The sequence below is a fragment of the Arctopsyche grandis genome, chromosome 6, assembly GCF_051622035.1.
Source record: "Arctopsyche grandis isolate Sample6627 chromosome 6, ASM5162203v2, whole genome shotgun sequence".
Lineage (NCBI taxonomy): Eukaryota > Metazoa > Arthropoda > Insecta > Trichoptera > Hydropsychidae > Arctopsyche > Arctopsyche grandis.
This window is the reverse complement of record NC_135360.1, coordinates 32,777,223-32,802,504: the sequence shown is the minus strand read 5'-3', so window position 1 is coordinate 32,802,504 and position 25,282 is coordinate 32,777,223. Positions and strand designations below refer to the sequence as shown.

Genomic DNA, 25,282 nt, shown 5'->3' with positions numbered 1-25,282 from the left:
GATCTATTCATACTATGCAGGCAACAGCCCGGCACAGCAGTGCACGGAAAATACTACTTCTATTCATATTATACACCAGCGCACGTTCAAACAAGTTTTGGTCGAGTACAAGGAGAAATCGGCTTACATATGTATATGTAACATACATTGTAAAACGCGACGATACGGCGCAATATTTCTTGCGTCGTATCTTCGAGTCAATATTGTCATAATATGTCGTTTCCGAAAATATTCATATGCGCATGCGCACTTTCGTTAGTACGCATGCACTCACTGCTATGACGTCAAGTCATGCGTGAATATTTCGACAGTTGCGGAAGAAAACCGGTTTTGCTTCATTCGTTACAGTGACATGTGCTGCTGTATAGTATGAATGGATTTTGTCAGCTACTGCTGTTCCGTCTACGCCACGTCAGACATGAATATGTCCATATAAAATGTACCAATGAATACTTTTCGTAATGCTGGTTACGTGCAGTTGCCGGTACGTGCCGTGCTAGTTTTAATTGACCTTACAATAGCATAAAAATCTGTTTGATTTTCGTCGATAATCGTTTCATCGTTACAATATGTCAGCGGGCTGCAGCAATAAAATATCGCTGATTGATTACACAAAATTTGCATACATAATAAGTTCAGAAAAAAACTTCTTCAACGAATATAAAATTTATTTTATATTTTAACATAATATTAAATATTTATTATAACGACATTAATTCCACATTAAAACAACATATTTCAATATTTGTATTGAATTTTAACATATTCTTAAGCTATAATTTTGGCTGTATTCGCCAAATCATTTATACATACGCACAGACAATATTCCTTAAAATAAAAACATTTTTCGATTGTCTTAAAATAAAATTCTTGTTGTCCTTAAGCGGAAGAAGCGGATGAAGAATGCAATTTAGCCACCATGTGATGACTGATGGCACACAGGCGTGGAAGAGCTGCCTCTTCGAAAGCCACAACCTCCCTCACCTTAAAAGCCTTCATACGATTCTTCGCAATCATCTTTCCCATCACTCTGAAGCGAAAATCATTATACATTAATATATTCAATATACATTAATATATTCAAATGGCGTAAAGACAAAATTCGAGCGAATGAAAAATCGTAGTAATAAAAACCATCAATCAATTCCACAAATTTCAAGTCTCTTATTAAAATCGTATACATTAGAGGTTCCAAATATGTACTCCACTTCACCAACTATCCGAGTATCAAGTAGTAAAAATTGAAAATAATAGAGTATCCGGACATATTCGACTAATTTTAATTTTTAATTTTTTTTAATCAAAATCAAATAATCAATTTAAATTTAATTATCATTTAATTTTTTTAATTAAAATCAACAAATCATTTGAAAGTAACTTACCTCAAAATTTCAAATATCACTAGTTTAATCTTATCTTATATACCTATATAAAACCGAAACGGTTTCTTCAACGTACATACATACATACATATATTCGGCCGGTCTCCGTGACGAGACAGAATGTTAAATTACAGAAAACGCAAATATCGGAAGGCAAAGATCGAAAATCGAAAGATCTTAAGTTTAAAGATAAAAAAAAATGGTGCATGGTAAACGGTACATACTCACGTACATACATACATACTCACTTAATTTGCGCGAGCAGGATACAACAGGAACAAGAGGAACAGGCTTTTCCTCCCGTATTAATGTGCGCGGGCAGAATACGGGAGGAAAAGCATGTTCCTCTAGTTCCTGTTGTATCCTGCTCGCGCAAATTAAGTGAGTATGTACGTGAGTATGGACCGTTTACCATGCACCATTTTTACTTTATCTATGTACGTAGTAACAATAGATGAAGTTTTTTTTTGATCTTTCGACTTAAGATCTTTCGATTTTCGATCTTTGCCTTCCGATATTTGTGTTTTCTGTAATTTATCATTCTGTCTCGTCACGTAGACCCATATTCGGCATCGAAAAGTACAAACGAAATTATCCCTTATTCGCTAAGAATAACATACATAGTTAATGGCTCATCTTCATTTTAGTAACCATATCGGATAAAAATATTGAAATGTAAAAGAGTGAAATAATTTCTTTTCAGCTTCCAACCTTCAAGGCAACCAGGCCGCAATCAGTCCAACCCAAACTCAAACACGAGTGCGATAGTTAAGTCGAAGACAATTTTAAGAAATCTAGATAAACGAAACATCGACTGCACTAGCATCTACACAGTTTCGTAAAATAATTTCAAAATTTGAAAATATTTCATCAAAATTTTTATATTTTATTGGCTGAAAGATTCGGTAAAAAAAAGTTCGAGTACATATATATACCCGAGTATCGAGTACTTGAGTACTCGGTTTGAAAACTCTAGTATACATCACGATACACTGACAATTTCGGTCATGGTCAAAATCATAAATTAAAACTAACTTAAAGAGGCGTATTCACATGCGTTTTTATTACATGTAAGTGTGTGAATGAATAAAAAATTGAGTCACGAACCTCAGGCTTGAACCAACTTTTATCTCGGGCAGAAGAAAATCGATTTCGTAAAATACGACTTGAAGTACGGGACCGCTCGTATCTCTTACGAGAATATGTTTCTCACATCCGTTGCCCGTTTTCACGCTGACGCATCTGGCTGAAAGAAAAAATCAATCAAATTTTACATACATACATAGTATATCTAATTTCAGTTGACTTGGTAGTAAGCCTCTTAACTAAGACAGTTCCATATAAAATTATACTCCAATGTGGGATTTAGTTTCCTAGCCTACATAGAAGAATGTGTGTATGGAAGAGTTAAGGAATGATTGAGTTTTCATTTGTACATATGACGCTTAGCGGACGATTAGATCGTTGTGGCGCTCCGCTGAATAAGCAATATTTTAAACCGCTCTCAGTCTCGAATCTTTTTACTCTACACCCTATGACTCCTGACAACCAGATCCTATACTAAAAAGCGATACTTATTTGCAAAAATATACCCACAAGAAACAGGTAAGGTTTTTGATGTAATTTTCGTACTCCGTTACAAGCCGTACGTATAAAAGTTTCACTTCAAAATACATATAATAATCAAAATTCAAAAAGAAATGAAGTTCAACGCATGAACTGAAACGTCTAAATAATCCGATTTTGACTCGTCGAATTCAATAGGCGCATTGAAATCGAATAAATTCTTTCATATCCTGCTCACGTGTGTGTTCAAAAGTGAGTTTCACATCACATTTGGGTCACATAATAATTTCAGTTTCAGGTTTTGAACATTCTGTTTTACACTTCAAATCAAATTGACTACGACAAATTTCAGCCTGTAATTAGTTGGACAGTAAGTCAAATTCTTTTGATCAGTTTTTAAACTAAATGGACAATTATAACTAAAGGGCGGAGGTTGATTAAGGCAATACGCTTTTGAGGCATTATGGTTAATGCTAACTATTTGTTGAAAACCATTTTTTATTGAAAGTGTTTTGTATTTTGGGATTTCCTTAATAAATAGCCGAAGACTAGTTATTAAAAAAAATGATCAATTATAACCAGACTTAAGCGGTCAGGATGCAATACCCCCAAAAAATGGTTCACTATTGTCAATTGCTTTTGTCCTACAAAGCAAGAGAGCAAAAAAAAGGTTAGTGAACCATTTGTGTTGGTTAAAGCATCCTGGCAGCCTAAATCTGGTTATAACAAAAGATCGGCGTTGAAACGATGGTTTTTGTACAAAAAATTAAGAATTTTTTTGCTCTTTTGCTATCTAAACTAATGGAGCGGTCTATTGTTATTTGACAAGCTTCCAGCCAACGCCGAAGACTAGTTATAACTAGTCACCGGAGCCTGAGGGGACCGCGTATTGTTCAAAGGTTGTAAATGCATTGTTAAAGGTTTGCCGAACCTTTTTTACAAATGATTTGCAACAATGGAACAATGGATAGCACTGTGACTATCCAACCTCTAGTTTTAACAAAGGAATAGTTTGTTATTATGATCAGTGGTCAGTTATAAATAGTTTTCGGTAGTGGAGCGTGCTTTTTGCAGGAAAGAGGGCGCTTTGGGGCTATTTTCCAGGAAACAGGGCAAACTACAAAGCTAGAGAGCTAAAAAAAAGATTCACCATAAAAATGAACAATGGTGCGCAGGCTCGCGCCGGCCTATGGTTATAAACTCACCGATATATACCAATATGTGAACAATATGTATGTTACAAAGTGTATTTTCAGTTGTAATATATTCTGTAAATACTGTTTTTGGTCATTCGTGTACCATATTACGATAACTCTAAGAATGTGTTTAAAACAAAAATGTAGCAACTCAATTTTCTAGTCGAATAACGTTTTCACGAAAACCTTACCTCTCCATCTTACGTGGTACCAACTTATAGTTTATTTATTTATTTAACATACTTGGGTGAGGCGGCAAAGCCGATAGACCCAAGGGGTTTGATTTATACACATTTTATCAATCTACACATATTTGTAAATTAAATGAGATAAAAGTAAAATACATTCAAAATGACAATATTAAAATTAAAATAGTTAAACATTATTTTCAGTTGTAATATATTTTGACCAGTTAAAATGTAAATCACCATATGAATCAAATTACGTGGGTTAGACAGAATATATTCCAACTAGATAAAATATATCAAAACTGAAAATACAATTCAACTACATATAACGGTAGTCGGTACCAAGTTAGATCGAATATATTCCAACTACTCAAAATATATTACAACTGAAGGATACACTTCGACTGTAACATATACACACACTCACCGATAACTTCGAAGACATGATCGACAGCGATCTCCTGCAGGATCTTGTACCACTTGATGACCTTGTCGACGGGACCGGTGAAGACTCGCATCCCAGCCGCGAATATATTCTGAAATTTTATTCAAATCGCATTATCTACAAATCAATCAATTCCACATTTAAACTGGTCCTGGGGATTTAACTTCAATTTAGTAAATCCCCTCGAAATGTGATATTTTCACGACCGAAATAAATATATTCACACGACCGCATAATTTCTCACAATGGAGGTATCTTCATACTCTTGGATATATTATATTATATAATATATTTTACATATGTACCTACATATGTATATGATACGTCGACCTTTTCCTTGTCGAAAATAAAATCACACCGTGCAAGAAATTTCAACCTTGCGCGACCGCAACGTACCTATGCTACAGTATATAATTTATCGCGTTAAACGTTCGTCTGATGAAGGAAAGGTGGGATGGGTCGGCGAATAGGGAGACCATTTTTGCAACGTAAAAACCTGGAACGCAATATGTTTCTTGAAAATACATGAAGCTAAAGTAATGTAGCACTGGTTTTGGCAGTCAACTCATGGTTGTGTGGAACTATAATTGACGTTTAACTTCAAATGTCGATTACTCTTACTACCCACTGTGACTCTTCATCTACTACCCACTACTTTTCATGTCGATTACTCTTACTTTCACTACGCAATTCAGCCAAATGACAAATTAAGCCAGGGAGCTAAAGCTTTGTTGATTTAAATAAAATTTGAAAATAAACATCCACATTTTAATGGAAACTCTTGCTAAGTTTTTACTTTATAATTTTTCACACATTTACTGTAAGTCACCTAACCAACTAACTAGTTATATTCGTTATTTGCTCTACTCAAGGATTTAAGTATCAATTGTGACAGCTGAATAATTGTCTCGTTCTCCGACAGAAAGCCTTTCAAACTTCGTTAGAAGGGAGGAGAGGGGGGGTGGCTGAGGATATTGTGGATCAACTTCATTGACTTTTGAAATTAATTGAATATACGTGCAATAATCACAAATTCATAGCAGCTTTAAGCACACCGTCACGAAATTTGTAGTTCTAAGTTAAAAATTAATTTATATAAGCTGTACAAACATAATGGTAGTAGATATATAGATATAAGTTGATTATTTTTAATTTCGGACGTAGTTCCGTTTACTTTGTTTAAACACTTAAGCTTAAGACTTTTTGCGGAAATGAAAATTCTCAAAATGCTGTTTTACAATTTTTTTTATTTATTTCATGTATCACTATTTAGCGAATATCATTGGATTTTGACATTCGATTAATTTATTTCAATCTAAATAAAAAAACTAACATACAATACTACCTAGTCACCAAGCAACCCAATTATCATAATATAAATAAAAACGGACGTGTTGTGTGTGGATATGTGACTATGTGGGTGAGTATGTGGCAGACGCGTGGACACACACCCAATCAGAGAAAAGTATTCGAGACGCGGGGAAGCGTGGTAGCTGGCAAGTGGAGGAAGAGGGGGTGTGGAGAGTCATTTGACGACAGGCATGTGCGACGTTGGGCCGAGCCATGACACATACACACACACACACACACACACTTCTTTCATCATTTCGAACGGGTTGTATTGGTGAGCGCGTAATTCGCGCACTTTTTATTACGATTAATATTACGTGCGCCTGCGTGCCTATAAATTACCTAACTAAATATTTATATATAGGTATAACATATAACTTTAATTTAATTCGTGTATCAATTCCTTTCCGAAACCACCCGTTGAAATCAATGGGCAGAACACTAGTTATTAATAAAAAAAAACGTCATTCTTGTTCTTCCAACGATATTACTATTATAGTGTAGACGTGTAGACTTGTAGAGGGACTTTCGAGATCGGAGTGAAAGAGTAGCGGTAGAGGTTGTTTATTGTTTTTAATCCGTCACCCTGCCAACTCTGAATGAAGCACGTACCAAAAGCGCTTAATATCTATACCCAGCGGGTATTCTCAACACAGAGAGGTCATTGGTCAATGGATCGCGACACCTTATTGGCTGTTGTACATAGCTTGCTACGTCGATGCCTTTTTGGTGCGAACGCGAGATCAGCTGATCAGCGATAGTAAAACAGTGGTTGACGAGCACCAATGACCTAATCTTTACTTTATGATTTTATCTATTATATTTAGAGTGATTTTAAAGTGAACACTTCTTGTATCATCTTAACTATCGCTTACAGCGTATGTATAATAGTTCTACGTCAAATTGTCAAAATGATGATTGATACTCCAACATTATGACGATAGGACTAATAAAAATACGTAACAATGAAAAATTTAATTAAACACCCGATGAAATTAGATCGTACGGTATACCTTTCATCGGTGGGCTTAGAAAGAGTAAGAAAGCGGTAACCGGAAGTAGGAGTGGTAGGGAGGAATCGTCGACAAAGGATACACGTGTAAAATACGCGTCGAAAATGTTGTGAATTGTTGATGAAAATCTAGGGTAGATATGTATATGATAGAATAGAAGTCCGACTGGAATGATACAACTGGATAGCGAGTAAACTGTGTTCCCTGTAAGTGTGTACCAGTACGGTGGCTCCCAACCTTTTTCACTCTAGTTCCCCATTCCATCAGTGGTACTCCTCGATGGTATTTACCGACAGTTATAGATATATGTTTCCAATCCAATTCAGATGGAACGCGGGATATAGAATTAGAATCGTAAAGAATGGCACTCAACACGAACTGAATAACCAACTCAAACATTCTAATGCAATCTAATATAGCAATGTAATATTCGTAATACAAGTTATACATATGTACATACAACTTGTCATAATTCAGCCAGGAGCATGGCTCGGTGATGGCGTTGATACTAAGCACCAAGAGGGTGCCGGGTTCGATCCCGTGAGATGACCGTGATTTTATTTATTTATTTATAGCAAATTTCTAACGCTTATATGTATAACAAAAGGAACAACTAAAATTATAACTATGAAACATAATTAACAAAACTATAATTAGTAACCATAACATAATATTATATAATGCCAAACATTGCATTTATTAAACTTATATGATTACATTATCTTCCACAGAGGTATCCATTAATACCCTTCAAGAAAGCACCAATTTTTATAACCAATCACTTACATACTGAAATTCCTACCTACAATATAAACTAGCGTATCATCCGCAAACATATTAACAAATTTACATGCCTCAAATACTTTAACCAAATCACTAGTATATAAAATAAACAACATAAGTCCTAATTTAGAAACCTGTGGAACTCCATATAGAATAATTAAATTTTTTGAAACTCTTTCATTGATTTTTACATTCCGTCTTCTATTATTCAGATAACATTCAAACCAACTTAATACTTTTCCACCCAATCCTAACTTACTTAATTTATCTAGCAATCTTCCCCTATCTATGGTTTCAAACGCTCTTTTGAATGCTGCTGCTCAGACTTGGATATTTGTGATTCCACGTCGATCGTTTACTATCAGAGTTTAATGCCAATTTATCTGATTTAATTGTTGGCAAAAACCCATCAAACTGGCTAAAAGCCAACCTACCCACTATGTCACCACTATTTGAATATGATTTCAAAAATTTATTATCTATAACATAGATATCTCGCTATTTTTCTTATATATGTATATAGTAATATAACCTCCCTAAAGTACTACGCAATGCTTCATGTCTCTTGTTTGCAGACGCCGTTAAACTATTATTTGCTGTTAAGGATGAGAGGCAAGCCTCTCTCCTTCAAGCTGATATTAACGCTGTTTTAGAGTTCAGTTCCAGTTTATGGCTTGAACTGAATACTAGTAAATGTGCCATTATGAGTTATGGACGTGCAAATTCGCTCTATTTTCACGGATATTCCATTGCATCCGTATTGTTGAAGCGCGTGGAATCAATGGTCGACTTGGGTATCACTTTTGATCCTCAATTCACCGTTCACAACCACATCAAGACAATCGCTGACGTTTCCTTTCGTCGACTTGGATTTGTCTTGAGATATGCTAGATTATTCTCCAATCCTTTGTCTTCTCGCTTGCTTTTCAATTCGCTTGTGAGAAGTAAGCTAGAGTATAATGCGATTGTGTGGAATCCGCATGAAGCAAATTACTCTCTGATGATTGAGAAAGTGCAAAAAGCATTTCTTCGTTTCCTATATAGGAAAGAATATGGGTATTACCCATATCTCTACCCCACTCCTTTCCTTTTGGGCATGCTTGGGTATAATTCCCTTGAACTTCGGAGAAACTTCTCGTTAATTCGTTTCGTTCTCCAGCTATTGCGTGGTAATACGTCATGCCCGTTGTTGCTGGAACAGTTGGGACTTTATGTCCCTAATAATTATGTTCGTGGTAGACATCATCATTTGATGGTTGTACCTGCTGCTCGCACAGTTCTTTTTCGAATGGCTCCTATTCCAAGAGCTATTCGACTTCTCAATGAAATCGTTGCTGCTGTCCCTGAATGTGATATTTTCCACCTTGGGGAGCGTAGATTATCGGATATTATTTTAACATATTTATCTAGTAACCTGCGCTCATCATTACTTTCTTAATTTGAATGTGACGAATGAGTGGAATCTTAATCTACTCTCTTCCATTTGGGCCTCGCTGTGATTTTATTTTTATTTATATTTTGTTTTATTTTATTTTACTTTTTCTTTCTCCTTTGTATATTTTTATATACTATTTTAATTTTGTTCAGTGTAAACAAAGAATGGGATTTATGGATTTTATTTTTAATTTTTACACTTTTGTTATTTTTTTTTCTCTCTGAATGATGTATTATTTTCCTTTTGTTACTTTTTTTTTATTATTTTATTTTACCATGTTTTCTGCTTTTGCTTTTTTTCTTTATTTACAGTTTACTTGTTTTTACTGCCATTGGGGCACATTAGGTTCTTCCTGTAATGCCACAATGGTCCAAAACTATTAAATAAATAAGTATTTGTATTATTCTTGTATGTCTGCTCACAGTGAGTATTCTGTAATGTCACTCCGAGCGTACGTATGAGGTGTTGGGTGCACATTCGCCGAAGTATTCGGACGAATGCTCGGCTAGTTCGTCGAGTGAACTCCTGCCAATACTCTCGGTTGGGAATCACTGTTCTGGTAGATACGTGTGTAGGTAGGCGAAGCACGTCGCACGAGATTGATTAAATCCTGCCAAAGTTCTCTGTGGCCGCACAACTGTTACCTCTCTGTGTCATTACCGAATTTTGCGATATAATTCTCCGACAAACAGGGACGACTCGGACAACCATTTGTTGTATCGAAACCGATACGTGTTCCACAAATGGTGCGTACTCGGACTTTGGAGTGTTTCGCCAATACGTACGTTTTAACCCACGCTTTGTTTCGATGCTTGTTCCTGATTCGATTATATATGTATTATATCTACTAGCCGAATAGCTCAGCGTTACAGCGTTAGAGCACCACGCTGTAAATTGAAAACTGTAAATTTACATAGTGGACAAACAAAAAAGTATTCATTTTGAAGTTTCAACTTTTTTGGCGACATGAGTATTTCTAGACCAGGTGTGAAACGAAACGCTTTTAATCGAACCGATCAAACATGATAATTACGTAAAATGTAACTAAGAAATGTAATGTGAAAAATGTAAATGTAAAGTCACTCGACCCGCGATGGCCAATTACATTTCGTTTCAGTTTCGCATTGAATTTTGGTCAAGAAATACAACATTGTTCGTGCGTATCCGGTGGTAGGTAGCATTTAACTTATTTTTTGTTAGTTTTTAGTTCGTGTTTCGTATTTTGAAATATTTACATTAATAAAATTTAAATATAAAATTCCTAAGTTGTTGATATTATTAATTTATTTATGGAATATGTATATATTTTAAATTAATCGACATTTATATTTTTTAGACGATAAAAGTACTTGTCAATGTCATGCTATGGACAGCAAAGCTTACAATAATATTATTAAAGACCTTGCATTGAATTATGTTGTAATAATATTGTTGCGTAGGGGTGGGTGGAGGATCCAAGTAAAAGGCCAACAGTCGTTTCACAGCATTTATTGATGATTCAGGAGATACACGCACTGTCACTGCTCCATCCAGAATGACATGATATCGCCTACGTACCGCCTTATAAAGGGTAGATCTCTCAGGACGTCTAATCTGTTTACCTGTTGTATAGTCACGTATTCGGATATGTATTTCCACGACATTGGGTCTCCCCGTACCGATTCTGAGAAATAACTAATAACGGTCATTGTTTAGCCTAAATGCACTTAGAGTCCAGATATAATCCTTGGAAGTAAGTGCATGTACTTAGTTAACCGATAACAGATATCCGTTGGTCTAAGTGCAATTCGCTCAATCCGCGGCGTACGTAACAATATTATATAGTTAAATAATAAATAATTAAAAAAAAAATAAAGAAATTATTTTATGTCCTTACGATGTTGCAACGCTTTGCACGAATGCAACAGCATGCTCGATTCTCGTAAGTCTCACGCTACATATGTACATTGTTTCGACTATAGGACGCAGACTCATAGAGTAGTACGCGACACGTGTTTTTTTTAGATATTTTTGCACTTGCAAAAAATACACTAGGACGTCTAATCAATGCCATCGCATCCTTGGAAAAACTAGCCCCCTAGATATATTTCACCTTTTTATGACGTATTACGTATGAAAACCAGAATACACGTATTACAGGCCACCAGAATTTTTAAATATTGTTAAACGCAAAACATTATACTTAATGTCTTGCGAAATATTTCTCGAAATGAAGAAAAGTGGACTTATATGTATGCTTAGGTCAGGGGTCGTCAAACTATTAAATAAAAAAAAATCTATTTAATCATTTGTGACGTTACTGTCACCAACATTTCAGAGGACACCACCCTCGTCAAACACCCGTTACATGATTCTCATAATCTTCCATGACTGATATATGTACAATGTACAACATGAATTTGGAACGTACAAATCAAATGACAAAAAAAGGAACATCAACTATTCTCTGGAGATTTGACGTGAGGGGGCGGGGGGGGGGGGCAATTTTTCCCCAATTTTTTCATCTTTTACGATCGTCTCAAATTAAAGCGACGCGTTTGTCAAAATTTTAACGGCACCACTTGGCTCCCTATAGCCAGGTTTAGTATGGGGTGTAAAACGTTTTCCCACACGGAGGGGGGAGGGCACGAGCGAACACTTCATATTGCAAACTTCCATGCAAATTGGAGGTCGTTTCTATAAAATTGAATTAAATTTTCATCTCACACCGGAGCACGAGGGGCGGGGGAAGAGGGGGGAGGGGGGAGAGAGAGAGCAAAGATGGGGTAGATAGGGGAGACGACTGCTCCTTATTTCAAACCCAACGAGATACATCTTAGCGCATTTCATTACGATTCTCTCCCACACATATATTACATAATACTATGCACGTAAGAGGCTGTAATATTTTGCAAGCGAAAACACATTCCTGCTCCAATTTTGTTTTTTATGGTTTTTCATCTTCTTTTCGGAGCTCGTAATTGATTGCATCTGGCCTTCTTTTTTTCCCTTAAGTGGGCACTTTTTATTTAAATTAATCGTCGCCGGGGCTTTTCAGGAAATGATTATACAAAAGGAGTAATTCGGCTCGTAGATGCCAATTAATAACGCAACCGTTTTTCTCGGCGCACCGCCATCTTAATCTTCCTCTATTATGTCTTAATAGAATTAATTTGCTGAGCGCCAGAGTAGGTACGAGCGCGCTTACTTGCCACAAAAGGAAACGAAACCCTAGCTTTACACAACGTTCAAAATGGTACCGATTTCGCAAATTAAATATATATTTTTCCTTTATTCAACAATATTAAAAAATATGTACGCACACCAGTGGTGTGCGGACTGAAAAGTATTATTTTTGAAGCTTTAGTAAAAATACATATTTCTACATTTACAACAAAAAGTTGATACATCTATCATGCGTAGATTTGCACACACTCGAGAAACCAGTTTAATATGAGAAAATACCATAGGTCATAAACATAACGCAACCTTAGAGATGAAACCAGCAGCATTTATCAGTGGTTATCGTGTAATACTATCAACTGCGTGGTCACGGGTTCAGTATCTGGCCCGTTGCTGATGGCCAGGCTTTGGATATATATGATTCCAGGTCAACCGTTTCCTATCAGAATTTACCAATTGACAACCGTTTCCTACAAATTGGCAACCTCATCCATTTTCTCGCAAAATTCATGTTTTCACCATCACGATTTTGTTGATTTTTAAAATGCTGCAAAAATACAATAATTTTTTTCTAATTTATCCAAAGTTGACTCTATGATGCTCTGTCAAATTGCTCTATAAATTGTATATCGACGTTCATATATGCAGGGCTTTTTTTGAAAAAAGGTGTCGGAACTCGCTTCTTGTCAAGTTTTTTATTGGAAAAGATTATATTACATATATGGAATATTCGTTTGAAACATAAAAAATGCTGAGAAAAAAAGGTGCCGAAACGCCGTTTTTCTCCGCGTTACATGGAAAAAAAGCCCTGCATGTATGTATAAAAAATAAAAATAAAAGATTATTTTATTTTCAATATACTGTTTTGCCCGTTGACATTTTAACAGGTGGTTCTAGAAATGAATTGATACGTAATTTGAAATCAAAGTAAATCTCATGATTTTCAAATTATATTGCAAAAAATATTACCTGTGTATTCAATTAAACCAAATTGTTCATGGAGACACATTTATATCAACATATGAGCATTAGTTCGTGAGCATGTTATTATAATCGAATCGAAATTTTGAATTCAAGCTATGAACATATGCGTGCGTGTATATGAGGATACTTAAAGAATAGTCTTTCAATTTGTTGGAAAATATTAAGCGACTTGTTGACGTGAATTGGTCGTTTTCCTTTTCCGAAGAAAATTACCGAGAAGTCGACGAATTTTCCCCATAGTATAAAAAAGATTGCGGAACGTGCAGTTTAAGGTGAATAGGAGGGGGTGGCAAATTACCCACTTGAACGTTTTATGGTGTGATCTCTCGCGTATTTGAAAAGCGAATAACAATTCCTAAGAATTGGCCTATTAAAAAGAATTTTCCTTTCATTTCAATAAAAAAAAATTAAGCTGTTATTATACCTACATATAATATCAAACGCACATACATACACATTAAATATATATTTCACGTTTATGTTAATATTTATGTATACCTTCTGCTTGTCGAAAGTCATAGTTTTGCCTGCATTGCTAATCCCGGAACGACGACTTTGGACCACTGCAGAATTGTTAACATCGTCTTGATTAGTCTTGGATTCTGAAAATATTTAGAATATTGTATATTTATATCATATAAAAGGCTAAGCCATCCGTCCGTCCGCGTATACGATATTAATAATTTCATACTTATAATTAAAGTGCGTGTCGCAAATCGTAGAGCTATGCAAAATAAAACAGCAGAAAGAGCGAGACGGCACGTTACATGGTGCGCGCTCTGGTAGCGGCGCGAAGCGTGCGCATGGCCAGGCGTATTTTTGCGTACAGCTTTAGTACAAATTTTCATACTCCGGACCAATAAATAAATATTATATGGTAAACGGACTATTTTACACATTGCGATCGCGCACACGACAATCGTTGCCTCGAAAATCGCGAATACTGAATATCTGGCCCTCGAGTTCTCGTTAGTATAATATGTATGTAGTTCACGTGTATAGCTCTCGATGAATGGAAATTTCGGGTGTTTATTAGTGTTTTTATCCAGCTTCGCTCGGTATTTGTAATATAAACCACTTAAACATAGGCAATGTAATAATAAACATTTTATTAAATTTATTTGAATATTCATTTGTTTTTTTACTAAATTCAACGTCATGGACATGGCATATCTATCGTATATAATAATGGGACGGGGGTGATCCTGAAGGATGCGGGGGTAGCGGGGGTGATTCGAAGTGGGGTTAGGGGGGGGCGTACGCAATTTAATCTGCCGAAAACAAAATGCTGTACTTCGTCAATTCTATTAATCGTACCCGAGCAACGCCTGGTAATGCAACGTCCGTTGATACAAACATAAATCGAGTTTGTGTTTTAAATAAATATTAGATAAACTACTTCAAAGAAATTTACCAAGTTCAATTATAAATTTCTTAGAGAATTATCAATTCCTTTTCAAATCCATCCGTTGATGTATCAACGGTAAAAACACTAAATAAACATAAAAAAAAATAAAAATTTTGTCAAACTTAAAATAATAAAAAATGAATAGTTCAATAATTAAAAAAAAATAAAATAAAATAATTCTGTTGAATTTTTACTGACTATCGATAAAAAGCAGTTCGTTCATAAATAGCCGCTATATTTGAAATTCACAAATTATTATCACTACTTATTTATAATTCTTATAAATAAGTAGTGATATAAATTATTATCACTACTTACTTATAATTCGATATGTCCAGAATCTCGACAAAGCAGAATAAACTCATTACAAGCTACCAGTGTATTTTAAATATTAAACACAAAGAATTGTATTAAATGTTTTGCAAGGTATTTATCGAAATGAAGAAAAGTGGACTTACGCCACTTACAAATATAACGGCTCAAATAATGAAAAAAAATCACCTATGTGTTGTAAAACACACTCTGGAAGTGACAATGCTAAATTAGGACAGTCTATTTCTTGATTCGATACTACGTAATTATTTTTCAATCTAATATAAAATTTCGAAAGAGACTTTGCATATATGCCGGGGGCGCAGGCGCCGGATTCTGGTATACATATAATTAAGAAAGAGACTTAGTATATATGTTTGTTTGTTCGTGACAGTCAATTTAATAAAAAAAACAAATGAGTGTTCAAATAAATTTATATAAAATAAAACTATTCAAATAAATTTAATAAAATGCTTACTATTAGATTAGTCATGTTTAAGCGGTTTATATTACAAATACCGAGCGAAGCCAGGTAAAACCACTAGTACACAATATTTTCACCTTCGAAGATTCTCTCTACGTCACATACATTTTATATATTTGTATATCTATGAATTTATAAAATTTCTCATTCTACGAAAATGTCGAAAAATGCTTAATTTACGAATGCGGCACGCAATTTTTTTTGCCGATTACATGAAATGCCTAGTGCATGAAATAAGCATTTTTTTAACATTTTCATTAAATGAACAATTTCACGAATCGGATAAAACACATACATAAATACATATATGTATATCTAAATAAAAGTTTTTTTTCAGATGAATTTTTCTGTGGAGTACCTATTCAAGAGCTGGTGCATGAATGGAGGTAGGCGCCTAGGCGTCGAATAATAAGATATAATCAAAGAATGGATAAGGCAAGGCAAGGTAAGGCATCTCTCGTAGCCGTCAGGCATCGCCAGTGAAATCACATTTCGAGTCGTAGCCGTGACAATATTCTCGCATATTGGATTTTCTAAAATAACTCAATCGTCGCTTGCCGTATTGAATGCAGCATCCGATCCACCCGTAGCAGTAGACCAGGGAGGGGTAGATACTTCACTTTTGATGCAACCCCTTCAGCGTCCTATTATCCTTCGCGTTGAATAAATATTATATGATATACATATCTATACGAAACACTTTATCCATAAAAACATTTCAGAGTAATCTGATTTTTACACCTGCATATAACGGATTTAAATCGAAAAAAATAACTTTAGATACACAGGGTGAAACGGAAACAATAATGACCGGTAACTTGAAACGTTTTACGGCACGCGTTTTGTGTATCCGTGCACACTTTGTGTCCTAATTTGGAAACTATTAAAAAAAATCATCATAAATATATGAAATCTAATAACGAGCGGAATTGATTAACTTCACTAGTATTGTTTAAAATCTTAAAAAAAAGACAAGTTAATAAACCCAACATATTTTATTAAAGTCTCTGCTTGCTTAACCCTTTGACTGCTACAACAACGATAAATCGTTGTTTTGAAATCGGCGAAGATTGCTACGATGATCGTTGTTGTCGTCATTAATTGTCGTATTTCAATACTTTCTTTGCCAGCGCATCAGTGGCACGAAACATTTTTTTTTTATATACGTATTTATATTTATTTTTCAATCAAGCTTTATAAATATTTATCAATTTTTTAAAAGCTCTTCAATTTTGGGTTCATCATCAAAGTAAATTTCGGGTTTGTTGTCAAAGTCATATAAGGAGTTATTACTTGGGAATTGATTATTGTCGATAAATTCATTTTCAGTATCAGTAGAGCTGCTGATTTGTCGAGTTCCTCGGCGAGGAGCTATTATTTCGCTTTTGTCACTTTCACTGTCCGATAAAATTTTGCAGAGTTAAAATAAATGGCAAAAAACAATAGAAATCCGCTTTCAATTATATAGGTCACGAGAATTCGTGCAATCAATCAAATGCAACTGAAATGCATACAAAATGTTTATGATACATGTTGAAAAATTATTTGATTATTAGAAACTTCGCATCCTTGTGTGTCTCGCTCACACGTACACAATTAAAACCAAGAAAGAAAGAGAGAAAGACCGCTACCTGTTTCAAATGTATCGCATGTTTTAACAACGACAAATACATCGATGTCTAAAAATAAATTATTGAAAAAAATAATGCGTCGGAAACAATCGTCAAAACTTATTTAGTGTATATATGTAGGTATCTCTTTCGCAAGCACGCATGTAAAAGCAAGACAGAAAGAGAGAGCGCGAGTCCACAACTGCTTCTTAAAAATGTATATAAAGTATTAAAAAAAATACGCGCGTTCGGCGAAGTAAGTATGTAAAAAAATATATTATATTTATTTTTTTATAAAGTAATTACAAATGTTAGCATTTTTCGCTTGGACATTGAAAAACCTCGTAGCAGCAAAGGGTTAAGTCATCCGCTAATAATATCAAACGACAAAAACTTTCACGGTCTATTTATCACGTACAGCAATCCTTGTAAGAAAAACTTTTAAAAGCGCTTTCCGTCTCGGGAAAGTGCAAACTTCGTACCGAGAAAAGTTGCGTTAAAAAAAACACAAAATCCTGATGCACAGAATGTGCTTGAATCGTCAATTTTTCAGATAACATTGTTAAAAACGATCCAAGCGCAATTTTCGTGCTGGACTTTTATTGTGCCCGTGCTTTAATTGAGTTTTCAGCGGCGAACGGACAATTTAGCCTGCGGAAATATGCTTTCAGCTGCTGCATTTACCGTTTTTTAGATTTATCGGTCCCTTGATGGATGTAACCACTAGGCACAATACTGCCAGTGAAACAGTGTTTTGAAAATTGCTACACTTATGGCACACTTTGCCCCTAAATCCTTAATTAAATCATTAAAAATATCAAAATACAACTTGTCTAAATGATTGTCCATCTGGTGTAGGATGACACTTAAATAAAACGTACATGCTATCTCCCTCGCCACCTCTCGACCAATAGCATTTCGCGAGTACGAATGTTCTACTGTCTGCACGGTCTAGAGGTAGTAAGAGAGATAGCATGTAAATTTTTCCTAAGTCAATTCCTAGAGGGGATCAAGTACATATAGAACAAACTAAGTCACGTGATGATCAAGCCTTGCATCTCAATGATCATACTAATGAGAGACACGTAGCATGCACGGAGACACAAGACACTCACACATACACACGGAGACAGCTTCAAATATTTATTTTATTTTATTTAATCAATCATGTACTCGTTTTACAGATCGCTCCAATGCAGCGAGTGTACTATATATGTAGATCAATAAACGTCAAATTATATATAAATTCATAATTATTATACATATATTTTTACATTATACACAACATATACATATGGTCAAACAAATAGCATTGCAAGCATTTTATTCAACACAAGCATTTTATACAACACAAGCATTTATGTAATACAAATTTATACGATCATAATCCACAGAAACTTTTGCAGCATATTTTTACAAACCGGTGAACCTCGGAGACGCTAAATAACTCGAGATTCGCGAAAATTCAATGAAAATCAGAAAAATTGGCAAACTCTGATAGGAAACGATCAACGTGTAGTCACAAATCAAGGTCTGGCCAGCAGCAATACTAGTGGAAATCGAACCGTGATTACTCTGCTCGAAAGCATAGTATGCATAGCTCGAAAGCATACTAAACTTTCCTAATGCATGCGCGCTTTATGTGTTCATGCGTTGTTGTTTATTTTGTACTTGGTTATATAGTGTGGTTTTTTTATTAGAACAGTGATGTGCGGTTGTTCTTGTGCGATATTCATGAACAACCGTCTCGTTCTCCGACAAAAGGGTCTCTTAGAATGTATTCGTTGGGGGGTGGTGGCCTCATGTTGAGGGCTTTAAGGGTCGAATTCTTTGACCTTTAAAGTGGGCTTAGAAATATGCTAAATTTTGCAGCATTTTATTATACAAACCTACGCTGAACAGCTTGAGATTTGCAAGAGAAATAGGAAAAGAGATGCCAATTTTGCAGGAACCGTTTCAGTGAAAATCAGAAAAATTGGCAAACTCTGATAAGAAATGATCGACCTGGAGTCAAAAATCAAGGTCTGGCCTCGAACCCATGACCACTCTATTTGAATGATTTATATGCTAACCACTATTCTACGCTGCTGGTATCGAATAATGAACTCGAAATTATCAGCTTCACGATTTTTGTAATATATGTAAGTACATATGTATATTAAGTCGATTTGATCCCAAAGTTTCACAAAAGATTCTCAAAAAAGAAAATATTTCTCTTGTGGTAAGTTTTCAAAATGTAGAATATCAACATTTCTATATTAAAATAGTAGTATGCCTCAATGGTAGCGTGTATGCTTAGCACCAAGTGATCAGTGGGTTCGATCCACTATACTGCTGGTTAGATTTGGGGGTATTAGTGACTCCAAATCGATCGTTTCTCATCAGAGTTTGCCAATTTCATCTGATCATTGTTGAGACGGTTCCTCAAAATTGGCAAAAAAATCATCTTTCCTGTTGTCACAAATCCTCTGTACTTATTGTATGTACAATTTGTAAAAATTATGTACAAATCTAAAATCCATAGATGTCTCAATGGATTAATTCCTTAATAAATTCTTCAGCTTCTAGAAATACAGTGATTTATGTAATAATAAAATGCTGCATTGTTTGTAATTAATTGTCCAGGAAAGCGCATTGGGGTCTTCCTGTCAAACCTTCCTAGTATATATCTACGTAAAAATAAAAAGTAAAATCATATTTCAACTGTGTATGTAAATAGACAGTTGATAACGAAGTTGAAAACTAATATATTGGGAGCCACTGCTGACAAGTATAAATGAATATTGGAGTAGATCAATTTGCATGAACAACCAAAAGCTCGTTAGCACTGCGGCTTTTCAAACTCCAGGTTTTTTTTTAGAATCGAATGGAAATACGCGAAAGGAAGTAATTTTCTCCGCTCCTCCAAGCATTTATGATTATCAACGCTTGCTGGAAAACTGTGAACTTTTCAATTTCACTAAAGAGATAGAGAGAGCTTTAAAAGCAAACAATCGCCGTGGCGGTATCAAAATGCATTAGTTACGGCTTTGTGGTGTTCTCCACCAACTCCCAACCCCCACCCCCTTTATCCCTTGTCGAGTAGAGGCCATCGGAAGGGAGATAGCGCCACCGCACTGCACTGCAGAATATCTATTCAGTAAGCGAAAATCAGCCAAGTGTGAGGCGAAACTAAAATGATGGCATAATTTAGTTCGGTCAGCCTAACCGTGGTGGTTTTTAAAAGTGAGGAATTTAAAGTTAACACCTCAACCGATACGTCGTACATTCGATACGTAATATGCACAGCAAGACCGACCATTGCTCAATAGTGAATGAAGACAAACAATTAGCCAGCAGCATAGCTCGGACGTTAAGCTTCTGCTTACCGTCAAGAAGGTGCTGGGTTCTATCCCTGAATGAAAATGAATTTTTCAGAGTATGCTGTTGGTCAGACCTGGATTTGTGACTCCAGGTTGATCGTTTCCTATCAGAGTTTGCCAATTTTCTCTGATTTCATTGTTGAAACGGTTCCCGGAAAAAAAATTGGCTAAAAATCCTTCCTACCTACTATGTCACCACTATTTGAAAAATTTGATTGATGTACAATAAAAATTTATATACAATTCATAGATGTCTCGTTAATTTGCGAGTTTTTTCAGTGTCTCGCAATTCAACGACTTATAATAAAAATGCTGTATTTGTATTTGTAATTGGCCAGGAAGGCGCATTGGGATTTACCTGTAAGGCCTTCCTGGTATATACATATGTAAAAATAAAATAAAAAATAAAAAAATATACTCGTACGTATGTTACGGTCATTGTTATAATCCGCTTACATAACGCTAGGGGTTTTACCCGGCTTCGCTCGGTATTTGTAATATACATAAACAGCTTAAACATGGCAAAACAATCTAATAGTAAACATTCATTTTATTTTTTTATTAAATTTATTTGAATCCAAAAAAAAATAATAATCGACGATTTCGATGTCGTCGTCATAGAAACTTTGATTTGTTTTCGATGCTCCCAACCAATCTTTAAACCTTACATGTGTACATACAAAGTCTCTTTAGAAATTATACATCAGACGTACGCACAAAAAACGTATGTTTTTCATGGACAAGTATAGAGACTTGAGACAAAAAATAAATACCTATATTATAATTACCGGAAGATTGCGCCGTGAACACTGACAGGAACACATATACATACACGAAGGCATATACATACACATGCTTATTTGGACGTGGACGGCCGGGCGAACGTACGGGGATGAAATGAGGAGGGTAGTGTGGGGTGTGAAGTGAGAGGGTGATAGAAATTGAAACCGCCAATGATCCAAATTGAAACCATTAGCGACAATAGTGTCAGGTGTGGTTCATATATCGATTAATTTCCAAAACTACCTGCTTAAATATCAACTTATCAACATTAATAATAACTGTTTAATTTAGCGTACATATGTACATTTGTATAGTTCAATGGTCAGCGTATGCTGCTACCGACTATTAGGACCTTGTCAAATAGCTCTTTTGTACCAAAAACCGCAAGATTCATCAATTTTATCGAAAAGAGCAAACAGTAGTATTTAAACGTAACGGGTGAATTTCGTCGACGAATTCGTTACCGCCAGGCAGACGGGAATTTGCAGGCTTCGCTTAAATTGCTTACCATTTCAGATCGGGCCTTTAAAAGCAGTTGGCCCTGCTCTTATTTTAAGGGGCCTCGGCCCTGCTTCTACATATTCAGAGGCCTCGAGTTCAAACCCCGATTTTAAAAAATCATGTGTGTATGTACGTTGGAGATAATTCGGACACAGGTGAGTAAGGTTGAAAAACAATAGAAATTGACAATAGTGAACCCATTTTGCACGCTGAGCGCTGATGTCTGGTTATAACTAAAGATCGACAAGAGATCAAAAAAGCATGGTTTCTCTAAGAAATTGCCAATAGTGAACTATTCTTTGTACGAATAGCATCTATCAGCTGCCTAAGACTAGTTATAACAAGCACCACCATTTTTTTTAATTATTTATTTCATTATTTCTTTATTACTATAAGTACATAATTAAAAATATATAAAAATCAAATCTGTCTGTCACATATGCGTTCCTATACCATTAAACCGATTGCGATGAAACTTACATGAGTTATTGTGTGTATGCCCGCGATGGTTTCTGTAAAAAAATCGCCCAAAAACGGGAACGGGAATGAAAAAACAGGAATGAGTAGCATTGCAACGCAATAATTTCAAATATGTTCGCCTCACCACCTGCGTTGCTAGATTAAAATAAAAAAAACAATTGAATAATTTTAAATGCGTTCGCCGCCTGCGTTTTTCCGACAAATGGAAACGGGAACGGTAATTGCATGCGTTATTGTGGCATTGCAACGCATGCTGGGTTCAGCTAGCTACAAATAAAAATCAACCAAAGAGTAAAAAAATCAACGATAAACTTGCTCACGGTTGTTTTGATTTCCCATGAAAGTCGAAGGGGGTTTTTCTTGGCCACTTGGCGTGAATCTTATTTGTCGGCTTGGAGAAGCTAAATCGCCGCTGGGAGTGTTTGAAATCTGTCTCGGCGTATTTTCGCGCGAATTTCCAAATCCGAACGGCGACAACTCTTTGAAAATCAACGGTGTTTCCGGTTTCTGATTGGTTCGATATGGATGGAAACTGTTTAAGTGCGGCCTCTGAAAAATTTTGTAAATATACATATTTTATTTTTCATATTGTGTCATATTGGCTCTAGACAGTCACTCCAACACGCCTACATAACTCATTTCAATAGTGTTTACATTCGACAGAATTCATATTGATCAAAACATCTTATCTGACCAATAAGAATTGAGTATTTTTTTCCCTACTGCAAACAGCTTTGAAATAAGATACATACATACATATATAATCAATAGATACATTTAATATATGTATATGTAAGCAAACATACATAAACAACAAAAAGGATTTTTTCTTGTGAAGGGGGCTGAAAATTACACCTCTTATCGGAAAAATACTATTCAAAAACACATATTTTGTGAAATTAAATTAATTTTCGATTAGATTTTGCCCCATGAACAATCCTTATATATCATCTCATCACCTAGGACATTATCCTTCTCTACACACCCGGTCGACCCCTACGGCTCTTCACAGTGTAAAGGTCTATTTATTTTATCCAATAGTTACAGCCCGGCACAACAGTGCATGGAAAAGACTACTTCTATGTATACTATACAGCAGCGTACGTTCAGACAAGAAAAGCAAAATCAGCTTACATATAAATAACAAAGCGCGACGATACGGCGCAATATTGCTTACGTCGTATAGTCAATATTGTCACAATATGACAATATGTATGCGCACTTTCGTTAGTACGCGTGCACTCGCCACTATGACGTCACGTCATGCGTGAATATTTCCACAATGGCAAAAGAAAGCCGGTTTTGCTTGATACGTTTCGGTAACATGTACCGCTGTATGATATGAATAGATAGATCGTGTCAGCTACTGCTGTTACATCTACGCGACGTACATACGACGGAACATATAAATGTACTAAAGAATATTTTTTGTACTGCTGTTTACATGCAGTTGCCAGTCTGTGCTGTGCTAGTTTTATACGTTTGTCCCTTTAGAATCAGTGCCGTAGCTACCACATAAAAAAGTGAGCAAAGCAAAACATGATGTTTGACAGGGGGCCCAAATATATAATACATACATATATACACTTCATAACAATTTAGACTAAATATTCTCGGATTGCTGGCCATTGAACACAAAAAAGCATCGAAAATTGAGCTTAAAGTACTTATTAGTGTTTTTACAAACCTTAAATTGAGAAAGAAAGATCTTGAAGGTCGTTTATCGAATAAATTACAAAAAATAATCCCTTCAAATACAAAATAAAACGACATATTTTGGTATCCTGGTTGTTTGGATACGTACAGCGCACACAACACAAAGACGTGCTCCACTAGTACGAGTTTTTAGCTCGAAATTTTACCGATTTAAAATTCAGCACACTTCCAATTAACCCTTTTAAACGAAAACAGTGGCCAGAACACTATCCCAATAAACATGTTTCAATAGAAAATACTCAATATAACATAGTATTAACAGTGGCAAAAAATCCCAAATGAAAATACGTACTTTTGACTTTTGATTTGAACTGGACGACTACTTAGAGAGATTTGAAAGCTGAAAAGTACTACAAATGGAATATAAAATACCCGACTATGGATTCCAATATTCATTTTGAATAGAAAATTGACAGATTTTGAGACATCGACCGAACTGTTACCAAGATATAGAAAAATCGCGTGATTTAAAAAATGCACATATCTCCAAATCTCGAGCCAATCAACATTTTTTATTACCAGATTCGTGTTCACTGGGCTTAGATCTATAAGAAAAGTTATATCTCGTCTCTGAACCATTTTCGTGTCGAACAGTGTTATTATACATTTATGTATGTAGAAAATATGTATCAAAGATTAAAAATTAAATTAAATTAAAAATGTAGGAGTATTTCCTAGGATATTCTTTATGAGACACAATTCATTTATGAGTTCAATAAACACCAACTTGTTTGCAATAAGGATAAAAATAGTACCAATTTTCAAAATGGTTGTACATCACCCGTCGAATGACGGGCTAGCCGCTTAGTACATAATACATATATTATATTTGTATAGTAATATTATTATACACAATTAAATATGCGATACTAACGACTGCACCGTGAAAATTTGGCACATTACCAAACTTGGCAATATTGTTATTGGAATTGTTGCGATACAAATCGTTGTCGGCTATATTTCCGAATTCGTTGCGGTTCGCATTCCTGTTTCGATTGCATTCCATATTTTCGCCATTTTCGCCAAAGTATCGAAGCTCGGCGAACGAAGTAGCGGGCTGCACCACCATCGGCATGTTGTTTTCGAATCTGAGAATAAAATTTGTGCTATACAGCTATTGTT

General features: G+C 35.3%; 1 protein-coding gene across 1 annotated transcript; it reads right to left on the bottom strand.

Moving 5' to 3' along the window:
* Positions 1-879: 879 nt before the first annotated feature.
* LOC143913667 (uncharacterized) lies at positions 880-25,242 on the bottom strand. Its single transcript, XM_077433623.1, has 6 exons — positions 25,035-25,242; positions 22,765-22,993; positions 14,003-14,106; positions 4,760-4,868; positions 2,490-2,628; positions 880-1,030 (listed from the first exon to the last, which is right to left on the bottom strand). Exons 1-6 carry the CDS (start codon positions 25,233-25,235, stop codon positions 880-882), a joined length of 933 nt encoding a protein of 310 aa, XP_077289749.1. The 5' UTR covers positions 25,236-25,242.
* Between the last annotated feature and the right edge of the window lie 40 nt (positions 25,243-25,282).